The sequence below is a fragment of the Myotis daubentonii genome, chromosome X (genome assembly GCF_963259705.1).
Source record: "Myotis daubentonii chromosome X, mMyoDau2.1, whole genome shotgun sequence".
Taxonomy (NCBI): domain Eukaryota; kingdom Metazoa; phylum Chordata; class Mammalia; order Chiroptera; family Vespertilionidae; genus Myotis; species Myotis daubentonii.
In genome coordinates, this window is record NC_081861.1 from 85,185,074 (window position 1) to 85,208,217 (window position 23,144).

Genomic DNA, 23,144 nt, shown 5'->3' on the forward strand with positions numbered 1-23,144 from the left:
CATACAAGATCTTTGTCTAATCTATTCCCACACCCCACCGCACACATTCCCTTTCCTTTGAGAATTGTCAGTGTGTTCCATTTCTATGCCCCCGATTCTATTCCATTCACCAGTTTATTCTGTTCATCAGATTTTTTTATTCATTTGATTTTTAGATTCACTTGTTGATAGACATGTAATTGTTGTCACTTTGTTGTTAATAAATTTTTATCTTTATCTTTTTCTTCTTCTTCCTCTTAAAGAATACCCTTCAGCATTTCCTATTATACTGATTTGGTGGTGATGAACGCCTTTAGCTTTTTCTTGTCTGTGAATCTCTTTATGAGACCTTCAATTTTAAATGATAGCTTTGCTGGGTATTCTTGATTGTAGGTTTTTGCTATTCATCACTTTGAATATTTCTTGCCACTCTCTCTGGCCTGCATAGTTTCTGTTGAGAAATCAGCTGACAATCTTATAGGCACTCTCTTGTAGGTAATTAACTGTTTTTCTCTTGCTGCTTTTAATATTCTCTCCTTGTCTTTTGCCCTTGGCATTTTAATTATGATGTGTCTTGGTGTGGTCCTCTTGGATTCCTCTTGTTTGGAGTTGTCTGTGCTTTCTGGACTTGTAAGTCTATTTCTTTCACCAGGTAGGGGAAGTTTTCAGTCATTATTTCTTCAAATAGGTTTTCAATATCTTGCTCTCTCTCTTCTTCTGGCAACCCCATGATTCTGATGTTGGCATGCTTAAAGTTGTCCCAGCACTCCTTACACTATCTTCATATTTTTGGTTTCTTTTTTTATTTTTGCTCTTCTGGGTGTTTTATTTCTTTTCTCTTCCTGTATTTCAAATCATTTATTTGATTCTCTGGACCCTCTACTCTGCTCTTGAAGCCCTATATATTATTCTTTATTTCAGTCAGTGTATGCTTAATTTATGACTGGTCTTTTTCCATTTTTTTTTTTTTGCATTCTCATTAAGATCCTTGAAAGTCTCACTAAGTTCCTCAGAGGTTTCTAGAAGATTCCTGAGTAACCTTTTAATCATGGTTTTGAACTCTATATCCAGTAGTTTGCTTTCTTCCATTTCTTTCATTCGTGACATGTTTCTTTGTCTTCACATTTTGGCTGCTTCCCTATGTTTGTTTTTATGTATTGGGTAGCTGCTAAGTATTCTTGAATTGATAGAGTGGCCTTGTGTAGTAGGTGTCCTATAGGACCCAGGGGATCAGCCTCCCCAATCACCTGAGGTGGACACTCTTGGTGAACCCCTTTGTGAACTGTGTGCAGTTTTCTTGTAGTTGAGCCTTGATTGCTGTTGGTGTCACTGGGAGGAATTGACCTCCAGGCCAATGGCTGTGAGGACCAGCTGCGACTACAGTGGGAGAGCTGCTGTTCAGGAGATACCCTTATGGGGCAGGACTTGCTTCAGTGGGGCTTTGGTGCTCACTGAGTCTGCTCCTTGAGTGTGTCGCTTATGGATGGGAAGAGTTGTAATTCGGTATGATCCCACACTGACCACTGGTACACTGGCTCGTGTGTCTCCAGGGAGGTGCAAAGTCAGCCACTGCCTTGGGCCATCCAACATGTGCTACAGAGAAATCTGCAGATTCCTCCTCTTTGTATCTCGTTTGGAAGTGTTCAGACGAGGCCCAGCTGTGAAGCAAGGCAGGCTGGTGCTGGTGCCAGTTTGGGGGTCTTTTACTGATACGTTTGGGGCTCCCTGACCCAGCTGCAGCTTGTTTAACAAAGTTTTAGTCAGAGAAAGGACAGACCATTCATTTGCAAAAGCCCCTGCACACAACTTGGGTGGGGTTATAAATTGGGTAAGGCGGAGTCTCAGGGAATCACCAGGGCAGAGCAAACAGAAATGGCTGCCAGTCAGCACTGCACCAAAGAGGTCTCAGCAGGGAAACAATAACTACTGCGAGTACCTCCATCAGGAAGAAAGCCACCCGGTATTCCTCCCACATTGTCAGACTGTCCAGTTTCTCCTCATATATGTCTGGGTCCCCAAAAGCCTCGCCTGGCACTGGACCTTAAAGGAAGTGGGAGCTTATAAATTCAGTTCATGTTTCTGGCCTTTTAAGAAGAGCAGCTGGGTCTCCAGGAGCCTGTGTCACTCAGCCTCAATCTGCACTGGTTTTTATGATCCATAGATCTTACTGCACGTAGGGACTTAATTCTCCAGCTCTGGGACCCTGGACTGGGGGTCAATTTGGGGCTGGGATTCCTTGCTCCTCCAGACAGCCTCTGCTAAGGCAATCCCCTTCCTGATTAAAAAAGCAGCACACACAAGTGCTGGGTAGTCCATTCTGCACCTCCACACCACCTACTTGTCTAAATGTGATTTCTTCTTTACCTCTCTAGTTGTAGTACTTCCACTCAGCCAGCTTTCCTGTGGTTCTGGGTGATAGTTGTTCTGTATTTTAGTTGTAATTTTGATGTGGTTGTGGGAGGCAGCAAGTACAGGCATTTACCGCCAACTTGGTCCCTGTCATTACAACTCTCTTTCTTGATAAAAACTCTCAGCAAAGTGGAAATAGAGGGATCATACCTCAACATAATAAAAGCCTCATATGACAAATCTGCAGCAAACATCATACTCAATGGGCAAAAAGTAAAACCATTTCCTCTAAAAACAGGAACAAGATAGGTATGCCCATTTTCATCACTCTTGTTTGACATAGTACTGGAAATGCTAGCCATAGCAATCAGACAAGAGGAAGAAATAAAGGGCATCTAAATAGGAAAGGGGGAAGTAAAACTGTTATTATTTTAGATGACATGATACTGTACATAGAAAACCCTAAAGACTCTATCAAAAAACTACTAGATTTAAAAATGAATTATGTATCAAAGCAGGATACCAAATTAATACCCAGAGATCTATGACATTTTTATACCAATAATGTACTCTCAGAAATAGAAACCAAAACAAACAAATAAACAAAACACACACACAACAACAACAACAACAACAATCCCATTTAGCATTGCAACAAAAAAATTAAGAGATTTAGGAATAAACTTAACCAAGGTAACACACCTGTACTTGGAAAACTATGGGACATTGGAAAAAGAGATAAAGGAAGATATGCACAAGTGGAAGAATATATCATGCTCATGTATTGGTAGAATGAACATCATTAACATGTCCATACTACCCAAAGCAATCTATAGATTCAATGCAATCCTTATTAAAATGCCAACAGCATATTTCACAGACCTAGAACAAACTCTCCAAAAATTTATAAGGAATTTTAAAAGACTCTGAATCATCACAGCACTCTTGAAAAAGAAGAACAAAGTTTAAATGATCACAATACAAGATATCAAGTTATACTACAAATCCACTGTACCCAAAACAGCCTGGTACTGGCACAAGAACTGGCATATAGACCAATGGAACAGAACAGAGACCCCAGAAATCGACCCAAGCTATTTTGCTAAATTAATATTTGACAAAAGAGGCAAGGTCATACAATAGGATCAAGACAGTCTCTTTAAGAAATGTTTCTGGGAAAATTGGACAGATAACATGCAAAAAAAAAAAAATGAAATGAAACCAGCAAGTTACACCATACACAAAAATAAACACAAAATGGAAAGAAGATTTAAATGTAAGACTTGAAACCATAAAAGTCCTAGAAGGATCCATAGGCACCAAAATCTCAGATATCCTTCATAGCAATATATTTACAGATACATCCCCTAGGTCCTAGGAAAATGGAAACTAAGGATAAAAAAACAAATGGGACTACATCAAAATAAAAAGCTTCTGCACTACAAAAGAAACCATCAACAAAATAACAAGAAAGCCCACTACATGGGAGAACATATTTGCCAATGTTATCTGTGAGAAGGGGTCAATCTCCAAAATAAATAGGGAACTCATACAACTTAACAAAAGAAAGACAAAGAATCCAATTAAAAAAATGGTCAAAGGTTTTAAATAGACTTCTCCAAAGTGGACATAGAGAAGGCCAAGAGACATATGGAAAAATGCTCAAAGTCACTAATCATCCAAGATATGCAAATCAAAACAAAAATGAATGGTTATCATCAACAAATCAATAAACAAGTGCTGGCCAGGATGTGGAGAAAAGGGAACCCTAGTACACTGATGGTGGGAATGCAGACTGGTGCAGCCTCTGCGGAAAACAGTATGGAGTTTTCTCAAAAAATTAAAAATGGAACTTCCATTTGACCCAGAGATCCCACTTCTAGGAATATATCCCAAGAAACCAGAAACACCAATCAGAAAGGAAATATGGACTCTTATGTTCATAGCAGGGAAATTTACAATAGCTAAGATTTGGAAACAGCCTAAGTGCCCATCAGCAGATGAGTGGATTAAAAAACTGTGGCACATCTTCACAATAGAATACTATACAGCTGTAAAAAAGAAAGAACTCTTACCATTGGCAACAGCATGGGTGGACCTGGAGAGCATTGTGCTAAGCGAAATAAACCAATCAGAGAATGATAAGTATCACATGATCTCACTCATAAGTAGAATATAATGAACAACATAAACTGATGAACAAAAATAGATCCAGAGACATAGAAGAATTGAACAGACTGTCAAACCTTAGAGGGAAGGCAGGGGAGGGTGGGTGGGTGGAGATCAACCAATTAACTTTTATGCATATATGCATAACCCATGGACACAGACAATAGGATGGTGAAGGCCTGGTGTGGGGGGCAGGGGAGGGCTAGGAGAGGTTAATGGGGGGAAAACGAGACATAATACTTTCAACAATAAATATTTTAAAAGTATATTTTTAAAAAGACCAATAAGAAGAAGCACATGTCTGATAAGTGTTCGTGCTTGAATCCTGGTCATACACTCTTTCTCATATTAGTGAGATACTTTATTTGGATCCTGATATTTGCAATTTGCCTCACCAGCACCACCATCCAATTCAGGGTTCTTTCTTCTAACTGCCCGATGGGATGTGGGGGATGAGGGGATGGCTCCCTGCCTATGCCTCATTGTGGCCTTGCAGGGGTGAATTAACATCACCTATAATTGTTTTCACTTTATTATGTTGAACATTTATTAAGCAGAGATAACAAAGAACATATATAATTTTTTAAAAGATAGTAACTTTCTAGTAAATTCTTTCCCTAGTTGCACTTCAACATTGAAATGATTTTAAAGCAGGGTTGGGGAATGTCCAGCCGCCACAATCATTTGGTCTGGTCCTGCCAAGGCATTAGGGGTGAGTTAATTAAATGTTTGACCAAATATAGCATGCTAATGTTTAAGTTGATAATTTTGTGTGGCCTGCAAATGATGTTATACACATTCAAATGGTCCTCGGCAGAACAAATGTTCCCCACCCCTGTTTCAAAGGGACCTCAGATTTTTTAAAAAGAGCCTGAAAGAGCAAGAATAGACCCTTCTGTAAAATTAATCATTATAAAACATATTAGTTAATATTATCTCTGTCTGTGAGCCATCATAACAGTGGCTTAAACAAGACATGTTTTTTCTCTTGCATGTAAACAAAGATTAAAGGTAAGGTACCTAGGGCAATTGTGGAAGCAAAATGATAATCAAGGACCTAGGTTTCTTCTTTGTTGTTATGGTGTCTACCTTATGTAACAAGATAACCAAATTCTATCTGGCAAAACACTTCCCAAAAGTTTCATACAAAACTACTTCTTGTATCCTATTAGCCAGAACTTAGTCACATAACTGTATTAGCTGCATAGGAGACTGGGAAATGTAGTGTTTCACTGGGTAATCTTGGGCCTAACTAAAAAAAAAAAAAAAAGACATTCTAAAGAGAAAAATAAGGAAAGAATTAATATTGAGAGATAGGTAGACTCTGCTTGATATGTAAAATGAAATCTTAAGTATAGCAATGTATCTTCTTTTTGTAAGGTCATTTGTTTTGTGGAATTTTTCATGTTTGTTTGATGTACTAATTCCATACCCATAAGCCATTTTCCCTAAAGCCTGCTCCCTGATTCATTAGGTACCTAGACCCTCATTTTCCATTATGGTCAAACAGTGTTTTCGCCATAGTAGAGAAGGCCTGAGGTACAAGTGTTTATTTGAGAAGGGATTCCAGGAAGTGCGAGTGAGAGGAGAGAAAATGACACGGGGAAGCTAGTAAAAATATGTTAGTAGGCAGTTTACTACTATGGGCAATGTGGGCTCAATTCCACTTGGGAAAGCAACAAGGAACTCTGAATGTACCTTAAGATTGTGCCTTCAAGAGAAAGGTAAGCTGTTGGGACTTGTTCACCAATTTCCAAAACTTATTGAGGGTTGTTCCCAGAGACACTAAATCCTTAATAATCCCAGAACTCCCTGCACATAAGCTGAGCCAGCTCACACCAGAGAAAGTCCTTACTTGGAAAAGCCATGAGACTCAGGCTCCTGACGTGGGAACTGCTCATCCTGACTTCAAGTCAACTCAGAAGTGGGCCAAAGAGATAGGAGATAGGACATTAAACAGTGTCTACTACAGGAGGTATTTTCATTTCAAGAAGAAGGAAGGACCAAAATAGGATTAGAATAGTGAGTAGCAGGAACCAAGATGGCGGCATAGGTAAATACCAGTACATGCATTCTCCCATAAACACATAAAAATTACATTCTAAAATCTGGCTGAATGGAAGTCCTACAACTAGTGAATTAAAGAAGAAAGCACATTGTGACTGGTAGGAGGTGTGGAGGCATGGAATGGGCTTGTCCAATACCCACAGCTGGGGTGTTTTTTAATTGGGTGGGATATCTTGGCTGGGCAGCAAATGATTCCAACCTACACCAGGTACCCAGCCCAGGGTTCCAGTGTTGGGAAGAGAAATCTCCATAACTGCAAGCTATAAAAACCAGTGGTAATTGTGGCTGAGTGGCATGGAAGCTGCTGGAGTCCCAGGAGGCTGAAGTTCCTCTTAAAAGGCCTGTGCATAGAATACTCAGCCTCACACCCATTGAGCTCTAGCACTTGAGTAGCAGCATTAAAGAATCCAGGAACATATGAAGAGGAATTAAATTGTCTGGCATCAGGGAAAGAACTCAGGGATAGTTTTCTCTCAGACAAAAGAGCTAGGACCTCCTCCCTACCGAGCTGAAAGGCTGGTGCCATATCTGACACTCCATAAACCTGAACCACACTGTTCACCCCACCTGGTGATTTCCTGAGATCCAGCACTACCCAATATGAAGCCTCATCCAAGTTGTTTGCAGTGTCTTTTTTTATGGTCTAAAGTTTTGCATATGTCTCCTTTTTCCCCAATTGACGCCCCCCACCCAAGCCATTCCCACGCTATTCCCCACCATCCCAGTGGCAGAGTCCATTGGTTATACTCATATGCATGCATACAAGTCCCTTCGTTGCTCTCCAACCCCCCTAGAATTTGTTCCTGGATCTATTCTAGTTCATCAAATTATGTTGATCATTATACCCCACATATGAGTGAGACCATGTGATATTTATCTTTCTCCAACTGGCTTATTTCGCTTAGCATAATGCTTCCCAGTTATATCCATGCTGTGGCAAATGGCAAAAGTTCCTTATTTTGTATAGTAGCATAGTATTCCATTGTGTAGATATACCACAGTTTTTTAATCCACTAATCTGCTGATGGACACTTGGGCTATTTCCAAATCTTAGCTATTATAAATTGTGCTGCTATAAACATAGGGGTGCATATATCCTTTCTGATTGCTGTTTCTGGTTTCTTGGGACATAGTCCTAGAAGTGGGATTACTGGGTCAAATGGAAGTTCCATTTTTAATTTTTTTTAAATTTTTTTTATTTTTTTATTGCTTAAAGTATTACAAAGGGTATTACATATGTGTCCATTTTTCCCCCCGCCCTAGACAGTCCCCTAGCCTCCCCTATCCCCCAGTGTCTTATGTCCATTGGTTATGCTTATATGCATGCATACAAGTCCTTTGGTTGATCTCTTACCCCCCTACCTCCTGCCCCCCAACCCTCCCCAGCCTTCCCACTGCAGTTTGACAATCTGTTTGAGGCAGCTCTGCCTCTGTATCTATTATTGTTCAAAAGTTTATAATGGTCTCTATTATCCATGAATGAGTGAAATCATGTGGTATTTTTCCTTCATTGACTGGCTTATTTCACTTAGCATAATGCTCTCCAGTTCCATCCATGACGTTGCAAATGGTAAGAGTTCCTTCCTTTTTAGAGCAGCATAGTATTCCATCGTGTAGATGTACCACAGTTTTCTAATCCATTCATCTACTGATGGGCACTTAGGCTGTTTCCAGATCTTAGCTATGGTGAATTGTGTTGCTATGAACATAGGGGTGCATATGTCCTTTCTGATTGGTGTTTCTGGTTTCTTGGGATATATTCCTAGAAGTGGGATCACAGGGTCAAATGGAAGTTCCATTTTTAGTTTTTTGAGGAAACTCCATACTGCCTCCCACAGTGGCTTCACCCATCTGCATTCCCACCAGCAGTGCAGGAGGGTTCCTTTTTCTCTGCATCCTCGCCAGCACTTGTCCATTGTTGATTTGTTGATGATAGCCATTCTGACAGCTATGAGATGGTTCCTCATTGTTGTTTTGGTTTGCATCTCTAGGATGATTAGTAACTTTCTGCATGTTTTCTTGTCTCTGGACCTTCTGTATGTCCTCTTTCAAAAAGTGTCTATTTAGATCTTTTGCCCATTTTTTATTGGATTGTTCATCTTAATTTTGTTAAATTGTATGAGTTCTTTGTAAATTTTGAAGATTACACTCTTACCTGAATTAGCATTGGCAAATATGTTCTCCCATGCATTGGGATTTATTTTTTTGCTGTTTTGTTGATGGTTTCTTTTGCTGTACAGAAGCTTTTTATTTTGATGTAGTCCCATTTGTTTATTTTCTCCTTAGTCTCCATTGCACTGGGAGCTATGTCTGTAAAGATATTGCTACAACATATGTCTGCTATTTTGCTATCTATTGAGTCTTGTAGGATTTTTATGGTTTCCCAACATACATTCAAGTCCTTTAGCCATTTTGAGTTTATTTTTTGTGTATGGTGTACATTGGTGATCTAGTTTCATTTTTTTGCATGTATCTGTCCAAATTTCCCAGCACCATTTATTAAAGAGACCGTTTTGACTCCATTTTATGCTCTTGCCTCCTTTGTCAAATATTAATTGAGCATAATGGCTTGAGTCAATTTCTTGGTTCTCTGTTTGGTTCCATTGGTCTATATGTCTGTTCTTGTGCCAGTACCAGGCAATTTTGAGAACTGTGGCTTTGTAATATAAATTGATATCTGGTAATGTGATCACTCCAACTTTGTTCTTCTTTTTCAGGATTGCTGTGGCTATTCGGGGTCTTTTTTTTTTTATTCCAGATGAATTTTTGGAGAGTTTGTTTTAGATCTTTGAAATATGCCATTGGTATTTTAATGGAGATTGCATTGAATCTGTAGATTGCTTTGGGTAATATGGACATTTTGATGATGTTGATTCTACCAATCCATGAACATGCTAAGTTCTTCCATTTGTTTATGTCTTCCTTTATCTCTTTTTCAATGTCCTGTAGTTTTCTGAGTACTGGTCTTTTACTTCCTTAGTTAACTTTATTCCTAGGTATCTTAATTTTTTTTGGTGCAATGGTAAATGGGATTTTTTTTGTTTCTCTTTCCGTGAGGTAATTATTGGTGTATAAAAAGGCCATAGATTTTTTGGGTGGTAATTTTGTATCCTGCTACATTGCCAAATTCATTTACTAAGTCTATTAGTTTCTTGATGGAGTCTTTGGGGTTTTTCTATGTATAGTATCATGTCATCTGTGATTAAGGACAGTTTTACATCTTCTTTTCCAATTTGGATGTCCTTTTTATTTCTTCTTCTTGTCTGATGACAATGGCTAGCACTTCCAGTACTATATTGAACAGGAGTGGTGAAAGTGGGCATCGCTGCCTTGTTCCTGTTCTTAGGGGAAATGAGTTTAGTTTTTGCCTATTGAGTATGATATTGGCTTGTAGGTTTGTCATATAAAGCTTTTATTATGTTGAGGTATGACCCCTCTATTCCCATTTTCCTGAGGGGTTTTTTTTTTTTTATCAAGAAAGGATGTTGGATTTTGTCAAATGCTATTTCTGCATCAATTGATATGACTATGTAATTTTTATCTCTCAATTTGTTTATGTGATGTATTACATTTATTGATCTGCAGATATTGTACCATCCTGCATCCCTGGAATAAATCCCACTTGGTCATGGTGTATGATCTTTCTAATGTAATGCTGAAACCTATTTGCTAGAATTTTGTTGAGATTTTAGCATCTATGTTTATCAAGGATATTGGTCTGTAGTTCTCTTTTGTTGTGATGTATTTATCTGGTTTGGGATTAAGGAAATGCTGGCTGCATAGAAAGAACTTGGAAGTGTACCTTCCTATTGAATTTTTTGGAATAATCTGAGGAGGATAGGTTTTAGTTCTTCTTTGAATGCTTGGTAGAATTCCCCTGTAAAGCCGTTCTGACCAGGGCTTTTGTTTGCTGGAAGATTTTTTATCACTGCTTCAATTTCTTTGGTAGTTATTAATCTATTCAGGTTTTTTTATTCTTCTTGATTGAGTTTTGGGAGCTTGCATTTTTCTAACAATATGTCCATTTTGTCTAGGTTGTCCATTTTGTTGGAATAGAGCTGTTCATAGTATTTTTCATAATCATTTGTATATCTGTGGGATTTGTTGTTACTTCACCTCATTCATTTCTGATTTTGCTTATTTGGGTTCTCTCTCTTTGCTTCTTGGTGATCCTGGCTAGAGGTTCATCAATCTTGTTTATCCTTTCAAAGAACCAGCTCTTGGTTTTGTTGATTTTTTGTATTGCTTTTTTGGACTCTATATCATTTATCTCTGCTCTGATCTTTATAATTTCCTTCCTTCTACTTATTCTGGGCTTTTCTTGTTGCTCTCTTTCTAACTCTTTGAGTTGTAGGGTTAGATAATTTATTACTATTTTTTCTTGTTTTTTGAGATAGGCCTGTAGAGCTATGATCTTCCCTCTCAAGATTACTTTCACTGTGTGTGTCCCATAGATTTTTGATTTTTGTGTTTTCATTGCCATTTGTTGCAAGGATGCTTTTTATTTCCTCTTTGATCTAGTTGGCAAACCAATCATTGTTTAATAGCATGCTATTTATCGTCCAGGTGTTTGATTTTATTTGTTTTTATTGTAGTTGATTTCTAGTTTTATGCCATTGTGATCTGAGAAGATGCTTGATCTAGTGAGTCATTTAGGATTGATGTTTCTTTGCTTCTTTTATGTTTAGAGGATTTGTCCAGTGGTTTTAGTGGTATACTAAAGTCGCCTACTATTATTGTATTACTGTCAACCTCTCCCTTGATATCCTTCAGAAGTTTTTTTATGCATTTTGTTGCTCCTGTATTGGATGCATATATGTTTACCAGAGTTATATCTTCTTGTTGAATTGCTCACTTTAGTATTATGAAGTGGCCTTCCTTAACTCTTCTTATGGCCTTCATTTTGAGGTCTAATTTGTCAGATATAAGTATTGCTACCCCAGCTATTTTTTCATTTTCATTTGCCTGAAAACGCTTTTTCCACCCTTTCACCATCAGTCTGTGTGAATCCTTTGTTCTGAGATGGGTGTCCTCTAGACAGCAGTTATATGGATAATGTTTTCTTATCCACTCAGCTACCCTATGTCTTTTGATTGGGGCATTTACTCCATTTACATTTAAAGTTATTATTGACAGGTACTTCTTTGTCACCATTTTTATTCTTTACTCCTGTGTTCCTTCTTCCCTTCCTATTTCTTCTTTTTACAGAAGACCCTTTAGCATTTCTTGCATTGTAGGTTTGGTTGCAATAAACTCCATTAGTCCTTTTTTGTCTGTGGAACTCCTGATTTAACCCTCAATTTTGATTGATAGCCTTGCTGGGTACAGTATTCTTGGATTCAGACCCTCCTTTATAGGAGTTTGTATATTTCATTCCATTCCCTTCTGGCCTGTGTTTCTGTTGAGAAATCAGTTGCTAGTCTGATGAGGGATCCTTTGTAGGTAACTTTCTGTCTCTCTCTCTCTGGCAGTCTTTAAGATTTTTACTTTGTCATTAGTGTTTGCCAATTTAATTATAATGTGCCTTGGTGTCGGTCTTTTGGAGTTCATCTTGTTTGGGACTCTGTGAGTTTCTTGGACTTGTGTGAGTTTTTTCTTCCCTATAGCAGGGATGTTTTCTGTCATTATTTCTTCAAACAGGTTTTTTTAGTCCTTGCTCAGTTTCCTCTCCTTTTGGCATCCCTATAATGCAGATGTTGTTTCATTTCACTTTGTTCCAAAGTTCCCTTATGCTCTCCTCCTATTTTTTAAAGTTTTTTTCTAAATGCTGCTCTGCTTGGGTATTTTCTCCTCCCTGGTCTTCTTGCTCACTGATGCAGTCCTCTACTTCTTCTAGTGTACTGTTGATGCTTTCTATTGAGTTCTTTATTGCATCTATGTCATTTTTTTTCATTTCTTCTTGGTTCTTCTTAATTTCCTCTTGGTTCTTACACATATTGTTGAATTTGTCTTCCATCCCTTTCAGTGACCTTATGACTATTGCTCTGAATTCTTTTTCTGACATTTTTCTTGCCTCCATTTCATTTACTTCCTCTTCTGGTGATTTTTTTTCCTTTTTTTTTTTTTTTTTTTTTTTTGTATGTGGGTTGCTTCTTTGTCTCCCCCTGATAACTCATCTCTGGGTGTCTGGTTATGTAGCTCTCTCTCTCCTTTCTCTAGGCCATATCTGACCTTTCCATCCATGGTTTGCCTCAACAACTGTGTTTAATTCACCAATTCCAGTTGGATGTTATTTGATTTGGCTGTTCTTTCTATCTGCTCTGTGAGAAGGTGTAGGGCTCATCCACATATTTGCACCACTTTGTCTGCCTCTTGACAGGCTTTTTAGGTGCCTTCAATTGGGGATGATGTAGTCCAGGTGTTCATGGGTTTGTAGCTGAGGCAACTGGTCCCTGGGCATTGTGGTTGTAGGGTCCCACAAGGTATCCAAGGTCTCCCCAGTTGAAAGTAAGGCTGGGCTTCAGATCACAGCCACTCTCCCCTTCAAGATGGTTCAGTCTCTGTGGCAGAGACGGCTGCTCTGGGAGAGATTTCAGCAGCAGTAGAGGCTGCCCAGCCAGGGGAGCCCAGTACGACAGTCCTTTGGAATATAGCTGTCCCTCACTCACAAATACATATACTCCCCAGAAGTCCATACACTTTCCTTTTGTTCTCTCACTCACACACTATCTTGCAGCCTTCCATCTCGTTGGCAGCCATCTTGGATCTCTGCTGTGTCTTTTTTGTATGAATGGCTCAGCCTTCAGAATTTCCTAAAATCTCTCATGCAAGTAGCAGCTGGACTCAGTGTGCCCCATACCTCTGATAAGTGGGCCCACACCTGGCACTAGCAGCAGCTTGCCAAGATTCACAGCTTGGTCTCTCCTGGGAAACTCTAAGCCCAACACAAGTAGCAGCCATCTGCAGATGACTCTGTAGCTCATGCTTGGTGGCCCCAAGTTTCCTAATAAAAAGAAAAAGAGAGTGTGGGAATTTCAATATTGCTCCACCTAAAAGAAATAATAAACCATCCCACTAAGTAAATCCAAATTTAGACATATAAGAATCTGGAAGAGAATATCCAATACACATATCACACATACACACAGCAGGAATTATGGGAAATATTTCAAGGATGCCATTTTCCACCTACTGTCTCACTGATGGCTTGATTGCATTTTTTTTCCTGCAGCTACCTGCTCCCTGATGATAGAAAAGTCACCAAGCACAAAACTCTGGTAATAAAAAGGAGTGTTAACCCTCAGTGGAATCATACTTTCATGTTTTGTGGCCTGCATCCCCAGGATATAAAGAATGTTTGCCTAGAACTTACCATCTGGGACAAGGAGGCCTTTTCTAGCAACATCTTTCTGGGAGGAGTTCGTTTGAATTCTGGAAGTGGTGAGGGACTCGGGGACCCTGATTTGGTCTGTGACTCTGCATGGGGTTTAGGAGTGGTTCCTGAAGGTGTGATATGTAGTAGGTATATATTTAACTTCAGCACAGCTGACTCCTTAATTTCCACAGATGTCCCATGCCTTTAACCAATGATCTGTTCATTTTTAAAATAAATATGTTACTTCACAACTTTACAGATATGTCCTTCAACTAGAAGTTTGGGATGCATAATTTTTATTTTCATTCTTTTCACAAAGTATAATTTACACTTTAGTCTAAGTGAATTTCAACTGCTTTTTTGGGCCTTACTTCAGGTTTTTCCCAGGAGAGGATCACCAGACAACACAGACTCTGATAGGAGAGAGGATGTCCAAGACCAACTTTATTTCGTCCTCTTCTCATCCCTGTCCATAATTTGCAGCCATTACTCACACTAGTTAAAACAAATAATTTTCCCTGAAAACTAACATCTGATGTTTTGCAAACAGACCATGGAAACACACCACAAGACACAAGTATAGGGGGAAAATTATAGTAGTGGAGCACATGCAGACCCCAAACTCAGTATTCTGTAGCTTGGTCCAGACATACGTGTTCTGCATGCACCATGGTCAAAATTCCTGTTAAGAATAAACCCACCCCTATGATGATCAACTTATTATAGATTAAGGAGAGCCTATAATATCTAAACCAGTAAAGTGAAAACTCCCCAGATCAAAGAACTGGAGTTGTTAGAAAAAAAGAGCACCAGAGCCTTGTTCAGTCTTTTATTCTGTCATGTAAACTCAATCCAGATGAACTAGCTCTCTGCAAACTACCAAAGTGGGGAAGAAAGGAGCTACGAGTACCCTTTCTATTGTTTCTCATCATCAATGCAGAAGAGAGTAGTGCAGGCTGTAAAAGCTATATTTCACTCAACACCATTCACTAGATATGGTTAGTGAGAACAAGTCAGTGAAGGGCTCTGTAATCAAAAGGCCCCCTCAGAGGTTACTAAATATCTTCCAGAAGACCAAAACATTTAATATGTGAAGAGTAATATTTCTATTTTCATTTTTAAGGTGTGAGCCATGGGAAGACTGTGGATTGGATGGACTCACAGGGGGAAGAACAACACCTTTGGCAGAAGATGGCCGACAATCCTGGGACTCCTGTAGAGGGTATACTCATGCTTCGTTCCAGCATGGGGAAGCGTCAGCTCTGAAGGTACCATTCTCCAAAATGAGACATCCTGAGACTGTTTGGCTGTCATTTTCTACCAGTAGCAGGCTTGGGTCCTGAACTTATTCTTCCCTGGCATTTCTCACTTGAGGGCATTAGGACATGAGGGGAGAGATGTCAGAGTGATGAACATGTAGGGTCTTGCTGAAAGTCTAAAAAAGCATGTACCATTATATGTCTGTGGCCCATGGACATCTTGATTGGATGATAGAAAGTGTACCACATTGTTCTGTCAACAAGCAAATTGTGTAATGACTATAGGGTTTACACCATAAGGGAAATGGTTGGTGCAAGCTTATTTGACACTATAGTTCTCTTGGGAATCCCAGACTTTTTCTAGTTATTAGTTACTTTAGGTTTCCTCAAATGGTTTGAGGAAAAATGGGGCTACTCAGAATGTAGATCACTTGAAGAGTAAGAAGAAGGAATACTGAGTACCCTTTCCTCATCCTGGGAATCCCCATGATTCAAAGAAGGTGTGTGGGGATGGTTGCTGAGGCCAGGGAGTTGCCCTGTTATTTTAGCAATTATGTGGCTCACCCAGGTAAGTTTTCAAGTTTTTCTGTCGTGACTATATAATTTATAATCTAAATAAACCCACCTTTGATAGTGAAGGAAGCTAAATTAATATACCAGAATGACAGATAAACCAAGATTGACCTGGGGAAATTTGGATATAGGGTCACCCTAGTTATGACCTACCTACAGAGTTCTGTTGCAAACATATATTTTATAAAAGGTTCTAAGCCATTATCTGAAAGGGAATAAGAAATAATGTATACTGTGAGCAATGTTTTCATCATGTCTATTGATACTCCATTGGTCAAAGGAAGTCACATGGCCCAGCCCAAAATCAAGAGGCAGGGAAATACATTCTGCTCATAATGAAACCTTGGGGAGAGTGAGGATGCAGGAAGGAATGAAGAATTATGGCCAATAGTTCAATCTACCATACTTTCTGTCACCTGGAATTCCAGATGCTTAACCAACCAAACTTAGATACAAAGGTTGTTAAAGCTGAAAGGTGCCTCAGACCTGATTCCACATTTTGCAGATTCCAAGTCTGAACCCAGAAAACTGAAATGACGTGCCCACAATCATATAGAAGCTGTGACTCCTGTAGAGGATTAGGACTTAAATCCAGCATGTAACTCCTAGGCCAGTGTTCTTTCCACTGAAGTCCTTGGCATCATCCTATGCTTATCATGGTGGACAGGAACATATAGATGAAGGAAAGTGGAGCAAATTCTGATTATTTACCTATAAACATACTCCACCTAGTCTTTTTCTGGAGTCATATTTTAGCCCCTCAGCTTATTTTTTCATTTGAATTCATATAAAATCCCTAAGAAGATAGTAACTGATTTTTAGTAATAGGGAAACTAGAATCATCTTCTGGTTTATTCTAGCTCAATTCTCCATATTCTAAATTTTTTCTTGAATATGGAAAGCAGATTCAATAATATATTTAGTATTATTCTTAGAGAATAAGCAATCCATTTTAAATATTATTTAAAATAGACTAATTCTACAAAATTGAAGTTAGTGGTCTAGTGAAGCTTAGTACATATAGTACATTTTTTTAAAAAAAACTCACACCTATATCTCTGTCACCTTTCTTGAAAACAGAAAACAAAAAAATTAAAATCATCATTTTCTATATTGGAAAAATAGTCATCAGACTTGATGTGATTCATTCTGTCTTCAAAGGCATTTTTAAGGGAGGTGAAAGGGTGATGATGGCAAACTCTGGAGACATCTCTAAAGTAGACAAATAAAGTGGATTTCTTCACTAATAATGAAAGTGGAAAAGTAATATAGTCCACAATTTATATCTTGAACTCAAGACAAGCATGAACATTTTGTTCAAATCTTCACCACATTTAGAGCAATTCACTGTATTTTATAAAAACCAACATCTAACTGGGCATTCCCATGATGCAAAACTCAGGTATGCATCAGAAATCTGTTGGTGTTGCTTTCAGAAATAAAAGATAAGTTAATCTTTAAGTCACACCTTTTTTTTTTTTTTTTACTAAGTATGGTGTAGAAGTACAAAGAACATTTTTAAATAATGGTAATACATGTGAATGAAAACAAATTCAAATAATTCAAAATTGTGAAAAGTAAGTCGTCCTTTCTCCCCTTGCATATCAGAATATATTGACAGCCTCATTCTTTTTTATGGCTACATGGTATTACATTATAGGGATACATCAGATTTATTTAACCAATCCTATCAAATGTCATTTTAAATATGGTTAGCTAAATTGTCTATGTTTAGTGGCTTTTCTAAGCAGTCTTTTCTTTTCAAAAATAAATACTTTGAAATTAAAAATGAGGGGTGTGTGTGTGGACGTGTGTGTGCACAAAATGTAGCAATTTCACTTTGGGTTAGTTATCCTACAGAGATAGATACATATGTGAGAAATTAATATGCATAGGGAATTTATTGCAAAAGACTGGAAGCAACTCCAAAGCCTTTTGTCATACATGTGCCTAATTTTTGTTTTATTAGTTACTCCCTCTCCTTGTCTCTTAAAAATTGTTAAATGTTAAACATTCGATTCTTTGCTGCTTGTTCTTTCTTTTCTCATCACTTTCTATACCCTTTCAGGCATTATTATGTATTGCGCTGTCATGGTTTGATGACAATTTATATGCTTATGACTTCAAACTCACTTCTCCAATCCAGATCTTTTTTCTCAGACCCAGACCCAGATCCAAGATCCAACTGCATGTATGGCATCTCCACCGAGATAATTTATGTTTCCAACATATTCAAAACTGAACAATCTACCCTCTCCCTTGCATCCAGGTTTTTCTGCTCCAGTATATCCTGATTCAATACCTGGTACCATCATCCACTCAGTTATATTAACTTGGCACTGGGTAGTGATCTTTAATTTATGCCTTGCCATGAGGCAAACTCAATCAGGAAACCAAATTGATTCTACTTCCTAAATATCTCAAAATCTTGCTCAGTTCTTGCCATCTCTACGCCAGCACACTAGTCCAAGCTACCATCCCCCTTTTCTATGATTATTAAAAGTCTCCTAGCTGCTATCTATGTAGCCACTCTTATTCTCCAGCAATCCATTCTTCATACTATAGCCAGATTTAACCAACATGTTATTTTTAAAATGTTTAAACATGCAGAAAAGTTGAAATGATTTTACAGTAAACATTCTTATACCTACCAGCTAAATTCAGCTACTACCATTAATTGTATTTGCTTATCATTATCTATCTGTCCATCCACTGAGTGTTCTTTTAAAAATGCAAATTGGATCATGCTTAAAACGCCTTCATGACTTTTCATTCCCCTGAGAATAAAATCCAAATTCTTGCCCATGGCCTGCCAGTCCATGCATATGATGGTTGCTGCCTTCTCTCCAACTTGTTGCAAGCCATGCCTCCCTCCCCTTCCCTTTAGTCACACAGTGCACTTATCTGCTTCTCAAATGTGGCAGGCTCTATCCCATCTCATGGCCTTTGCAAAGAATCTTCTTCTCTTTTTTTTTTTTGAATAAATAAAATCTACTTTATTGCTAAATAACTTAAGGTAAATGATGTCCTGTCTTCTAAGCCCATTAACTTCAGAAAGTTTAGTCATAACACAAAAATGACAAATAGTGCTGACCACATCTTTGAACTTCCAGTGTGTCAATAACAGCATTATCCCGGCATTTTTTAGGTCAACGGAGTGAATTAAATTTACAAGAGATAAACATTTGCTTCATTGCTGAACTGTCATAATTCTGGATACCTTGACCTAGAAGATGAGGTAATAGAATAAGGAACTGAGCAGGGAGCAGACTATTTTTAAAACCTTGTTCAAAGACATAGTCATATTTCGGACTCACGATACGTGTAATGTGCATGGATATTTCTTGCTGTAATGTGGTCTGATTGGGCATTTCTAGAGAGAGAACACTCAAATAACAGTAGAAGGGCCCAGTACGTTTCAAATTGTTCTCATCATGGACATGTCTTCCTTGCAGTGAGTCGAATTCTGCTTCCTGTAACTATACTGGCTGATCCTCATTCTTTCCTCTGAAGCTAATTCTAACTATTCATGTGTTTATTTTCACATGTGATGTTTACAGACGTATTTAGTGAAAAAAAAAAGATCTATTGGGATATTACTGAGATCATGACAAAATGATAAGGTTACTTTAGGCACAATATAGTTATAATGTACATGTTCTCTTTTTTTAAATTGTTTTATTGCTTAAAGTATTAAAAAGAGTATTACATAAGTCTCCTTTTTTTCCCGCCCTTGACAATCCTCTGGCCTCCCCTACCCCCAAGTGTCTTATGTCCATTGGGTATGCTTATATGCATCCATACAAGTCCTTCGGTTGATCTCTTACCATGCCCTCCTGTCCCCCAACCCTCCCCGGCTTTCCCGCTGTAGTTTGACAGTCTGTTTGACGCTGCTCTGCCTCTGTATCTATTTTTCTTCGTAAGTTTATAATGGTCTTTATTATCCATAAATGAGTGAGATCATGTGGTATTTTTCCTTCATTGACTGGCTTATTTCACTTAGCATAATGCTCTCCAGTTCCATCCATGCCATTGCAAATGGTAAGAATTCCTTCTTTTTTACAGCAGCATAGTATTCCATCAAGTAGATGTACCACGGGAAATTGCTCGGCTGGTGAGACAGTTTGCGGCCGGGAAGGGCAGAACTCCCCTGGAAAGGTAAAAAAAAACGAGGGATTTGGGCAGGAAAGTTTGCCAGACCTCTGAGCCCAGAGGGTCGGAGGGAGACCGCATGGCAGACAGCCGCGTCCCCTGGGACAGGCACAGCCCCTGACAGGGGAAAGGAGATCTGCGGGATTCCTGGTGCTGCCAGGGGATTTGAGAACTGGGTTCTGTGACCACGGAGGACTGAGCCTAAAGGGGGCAGCCTGAGGAACTGACCTGACCATGCAGTGCCAGTAAGAGAGGAGCTTACAGAACCTAAGCCTTCCCCGTTTCCGCGGCCGGCGTTTGTTTGTTTGTTCTCACCAAATCCTGTTCATGGGACATTTCGGATACAGACACTCACCTGTGCTGAAGAGAGGGAGAGGGTGCGGAGGAGTGGAATCTGGGGAGAGACTGAGGAGAGAAGGGGGGCCAGGAGAGGTGGCAGCGAATTGAGTGTTGAGTGCTGAGACACCCCTTAGCCCAGGACTGGGGCAGCCATTCTCTCCAGAGAGTGAGACTCCTCCCCCCAGCCCCCAGGCAAGGAGCACAGCCACACCCAGATTCCACCCTGAACAAGATCAAGGATTAAAATAACCTGATCAGTCCCTGGGAGTTAACAGGGTCTGGCCTATAGAAGGATTTTCAATGCCTTATAGCCTCAGAGGCCAACCCCAGAACACTGCCACCCAGAGGCTGAGCCACAAACTGACTCTTTGCTAAACACAAAATAAGGCAGTCTGAGAAACAAATAAGGCCTGCTTTGAAATAAGGACTGTGGTTTACAACACAGAGGAACACTGTATCACAGGGAAACTCAACACTCTCCTAAATACCTGGCAGGACTAAAGGCGAGCCAGACTGAAGAATAAAAGAACCGAAAGACCTTCACTACTGCAATTTTTTTTTTCACCTTTTAACTAAGAAACCAATTTTTTTTCTTTTTTCTTTTTTTTCTCCTTTTTTTCCTTCTTCTTTTTTTTCTTCTTTTTCCTGATTTTACCCTTTTAATTACTACCTTCTTATTTTTTTTTGAAATTTAGAAACAAATTTTATTTAAGATCTGAAGTACAGTTCCTAAAATATCAACTTCTCCAGAAAACCGTGGCTACACAATACTGCATTGCCTCTATCATGTTAGAACGTGCATTAGACTCAAATACAAAAACCATGAGACAAACCACCATCCTTCAACAATTTGAGCAAGATAGAATGCCTAAGGAACAACATAGATGGACTTGCAGAGGATGGGCTGTTTTACTTCAAGCACCATTAAAAAAAGAGCACAAATGCATGGGTTTTCAGGTATATACATTAAGTTGAACCTTTGACACTAGGAATCAGGGCATTTTTATCACGTAGCATTAACACATAATTAGAAAATTGTGTAGTGTCAGGGATAGAACCACCAGCATTCAAGCAATGTTGTCAACTATGCAAGAAAATGTTCTACTGAATGTTTCTTTTTTTGTCTAATTACTGCGTACACTGGTAGCAATGTTGAAATGAGAAAAGGAGCTTGTACTCCTCCTTTTATTTTCTGTTTAAAACAAAACAGAAAAACTGAAATATAAGCCCTGTTATACAGTAACAATTTTAAAGGACATCAATTATACAAGAAAAAGACTAAGAACAAAAAGAGTGTTTACAGATACCAGACATAATAGTGAGTGGTCAGTAGACCCTCACAGGGCTTTGCGGTGGTACTCAGCCGAAGCTACTTTGTAATCACTGGCAGTAAACAGAGATGCAGCATTCTTTGCCAGATATTTTAGGAAATCATGCAAATAGCCCAACAATAATGCAAGGCTCTTCTCATCAAGGGGTGTATACGCCAGCATTGCTCCGATTCTTACAAATAATCTCAGTAGGTGTGGTGCTCCATAAACCTGGGACATGGGTGCATCAGGGTGAGCCAAGAGGATTTCAGCATACTGGGGCCTCTCAAATTTGTAGAGCAGCTGAGTGCCCAACATCACGTTGAAGTATTCTTTTATTCCCGCAACAACTTCATTCACTGCGTATTCCTTATTGTCGACATTTCCCTGTGATTTCTTGCAGCTTGCATACTCTTCTAGAATGGCATCTACATTTTTCTTAGCAGGAAGTTGAAACAGCTGCTTCTGCCTGGTAACTAAGTCCCAGTCCTCAACAAGCCATGGTTTTAATTCTTCAGGAATCTTCACTTTAACTTCCATTCTATTCTTAAATGCATCCTCGCTTTCAACAGTGGGGTCAGCCCGGGCTCTTTTCTTCCGAGGTGGCTGAGGGGCTTCGCTGGTACTGCCACCATCCCCATTTCCAGGAGTCTTCTGCTTGTTTTTTCTGGTCTTCCTCATGGATCCAGAAGGGGGATTCTCTGCAGAGCGACCCCCCATCTACCCGGGAGGGCTGGTTCCAGATTCTTCTGCTGTGGACCAGCTGTCTTCTTTCCTGATGAGGCTCCCCTCATCTTACTTCTCTGCATATTGCTTCTAGTTGGTTTTTTGAAGTTGTCTTCTTCTGCAGGTTGTTGTCCACGAGTTTGAGAACCCTGCTTTCTGGAACTCATTCATCCCTGTTTTTATTTCAACCAATAATCCTCTTTCTTCTTGGTCTTCTAAGAACTTCTAATGCTTTTCCAGATTGAATCTTATAGATCTTCTGGGATGGTATAGAAGGATGAGGTGGGAGACAACCCAAGATTCTGTAATCAGGATCAGGCCTTCTGATCCTTACTATGCAGCAAACTTAGCTTTTCTGATAATGGCCTGAAATGGGAATCAACTTCTTCCCAGCAGCGGACGTGTGATCACCGCCGTCCCTCCAACAGCCATAGTCTACTACCTTCTTATTTTTAACCAGCATTATTACTGCTACCATTTTACCATCTTTTAAAGTGCCATTTTATTTTCTCTTCATTCTATTTTGGTATTAGTGTTCTCCATTCTATTTTCATCGTTATATTATTGGTTTTTTCTAGTTTGCATCCATCTACAGGGAGCTGTTGATGGAATTTGCTGGGATTCGTGGTGGTTCTATAGGAGTATTCTCCTCATATAAAAAGTCTCTTCCCCTCTTCCACTTCATTCTCTTTTTTCGCTCTTTTTTTTTCTTTTCTTTTCTCGCTTTTATTTTCCCCCCTTCTTTTTCCCAATTTCGTTTTTGCACTCCCTTTTTTGATCCCTACTTTTCTTTTCTTTTTTCTCTTTTATCTTTATCTCTTCCTTCTTCCTTATCCCCTAATTCTCTTTATTCGGGTGGTCACCTTTATTTGGGGTTATTAATATTGTGAATATATTTGTGTTTAG

General features: G+C 39.1%; 2 protein-coding genes across 2 annotated transcripts in view; one reads left to right on the forward strand and one right to left on the reverse strand.

Annotated features, from left to right (window-relative positions):
* SYTL5 (synaptotagmin like 5) overlaps positions 1-16,548 on the forward strand; it is a 442,905-nt gene extending 426,357 nt beyond the window's left edge. Inside the window, exons 17-18 of the mRNA XM_059678890.1 lie at positions 13,736-13,944; positions 15,003-16,548. Of these exons, the coding sequence (XP_059534873.1) occupies positions 13,736-13,944; positions 15,003-15,145 (352 nt within the window). The 3' untranslated portion in view covers positions 15,146-16,548. The remainder of the gene's footprint in view (positions 1-13,735; positions 13,945-15,002) is intronic.
* A 4,765-nt stretch (positions 16,549-21,313) lies between these two features.
* On the reverse strand, positions 21,314-22,667 carry LOC132225259 (mortality factor 4-like protein 2). Its single transcript, XM_059680564.1, is given in 2 exon segments — positions 21,314-22,228; positions 22,231-22,667. Coding segments are annotated over 2 exon segments (864 nt in total). The 5' UTR covers positions 22,406-22,667; the 3' UTR covers positions 21,314-21,539.
* Between the last annotated feature and the right edge of the window lie 477 nt (positions 22,668-23,144).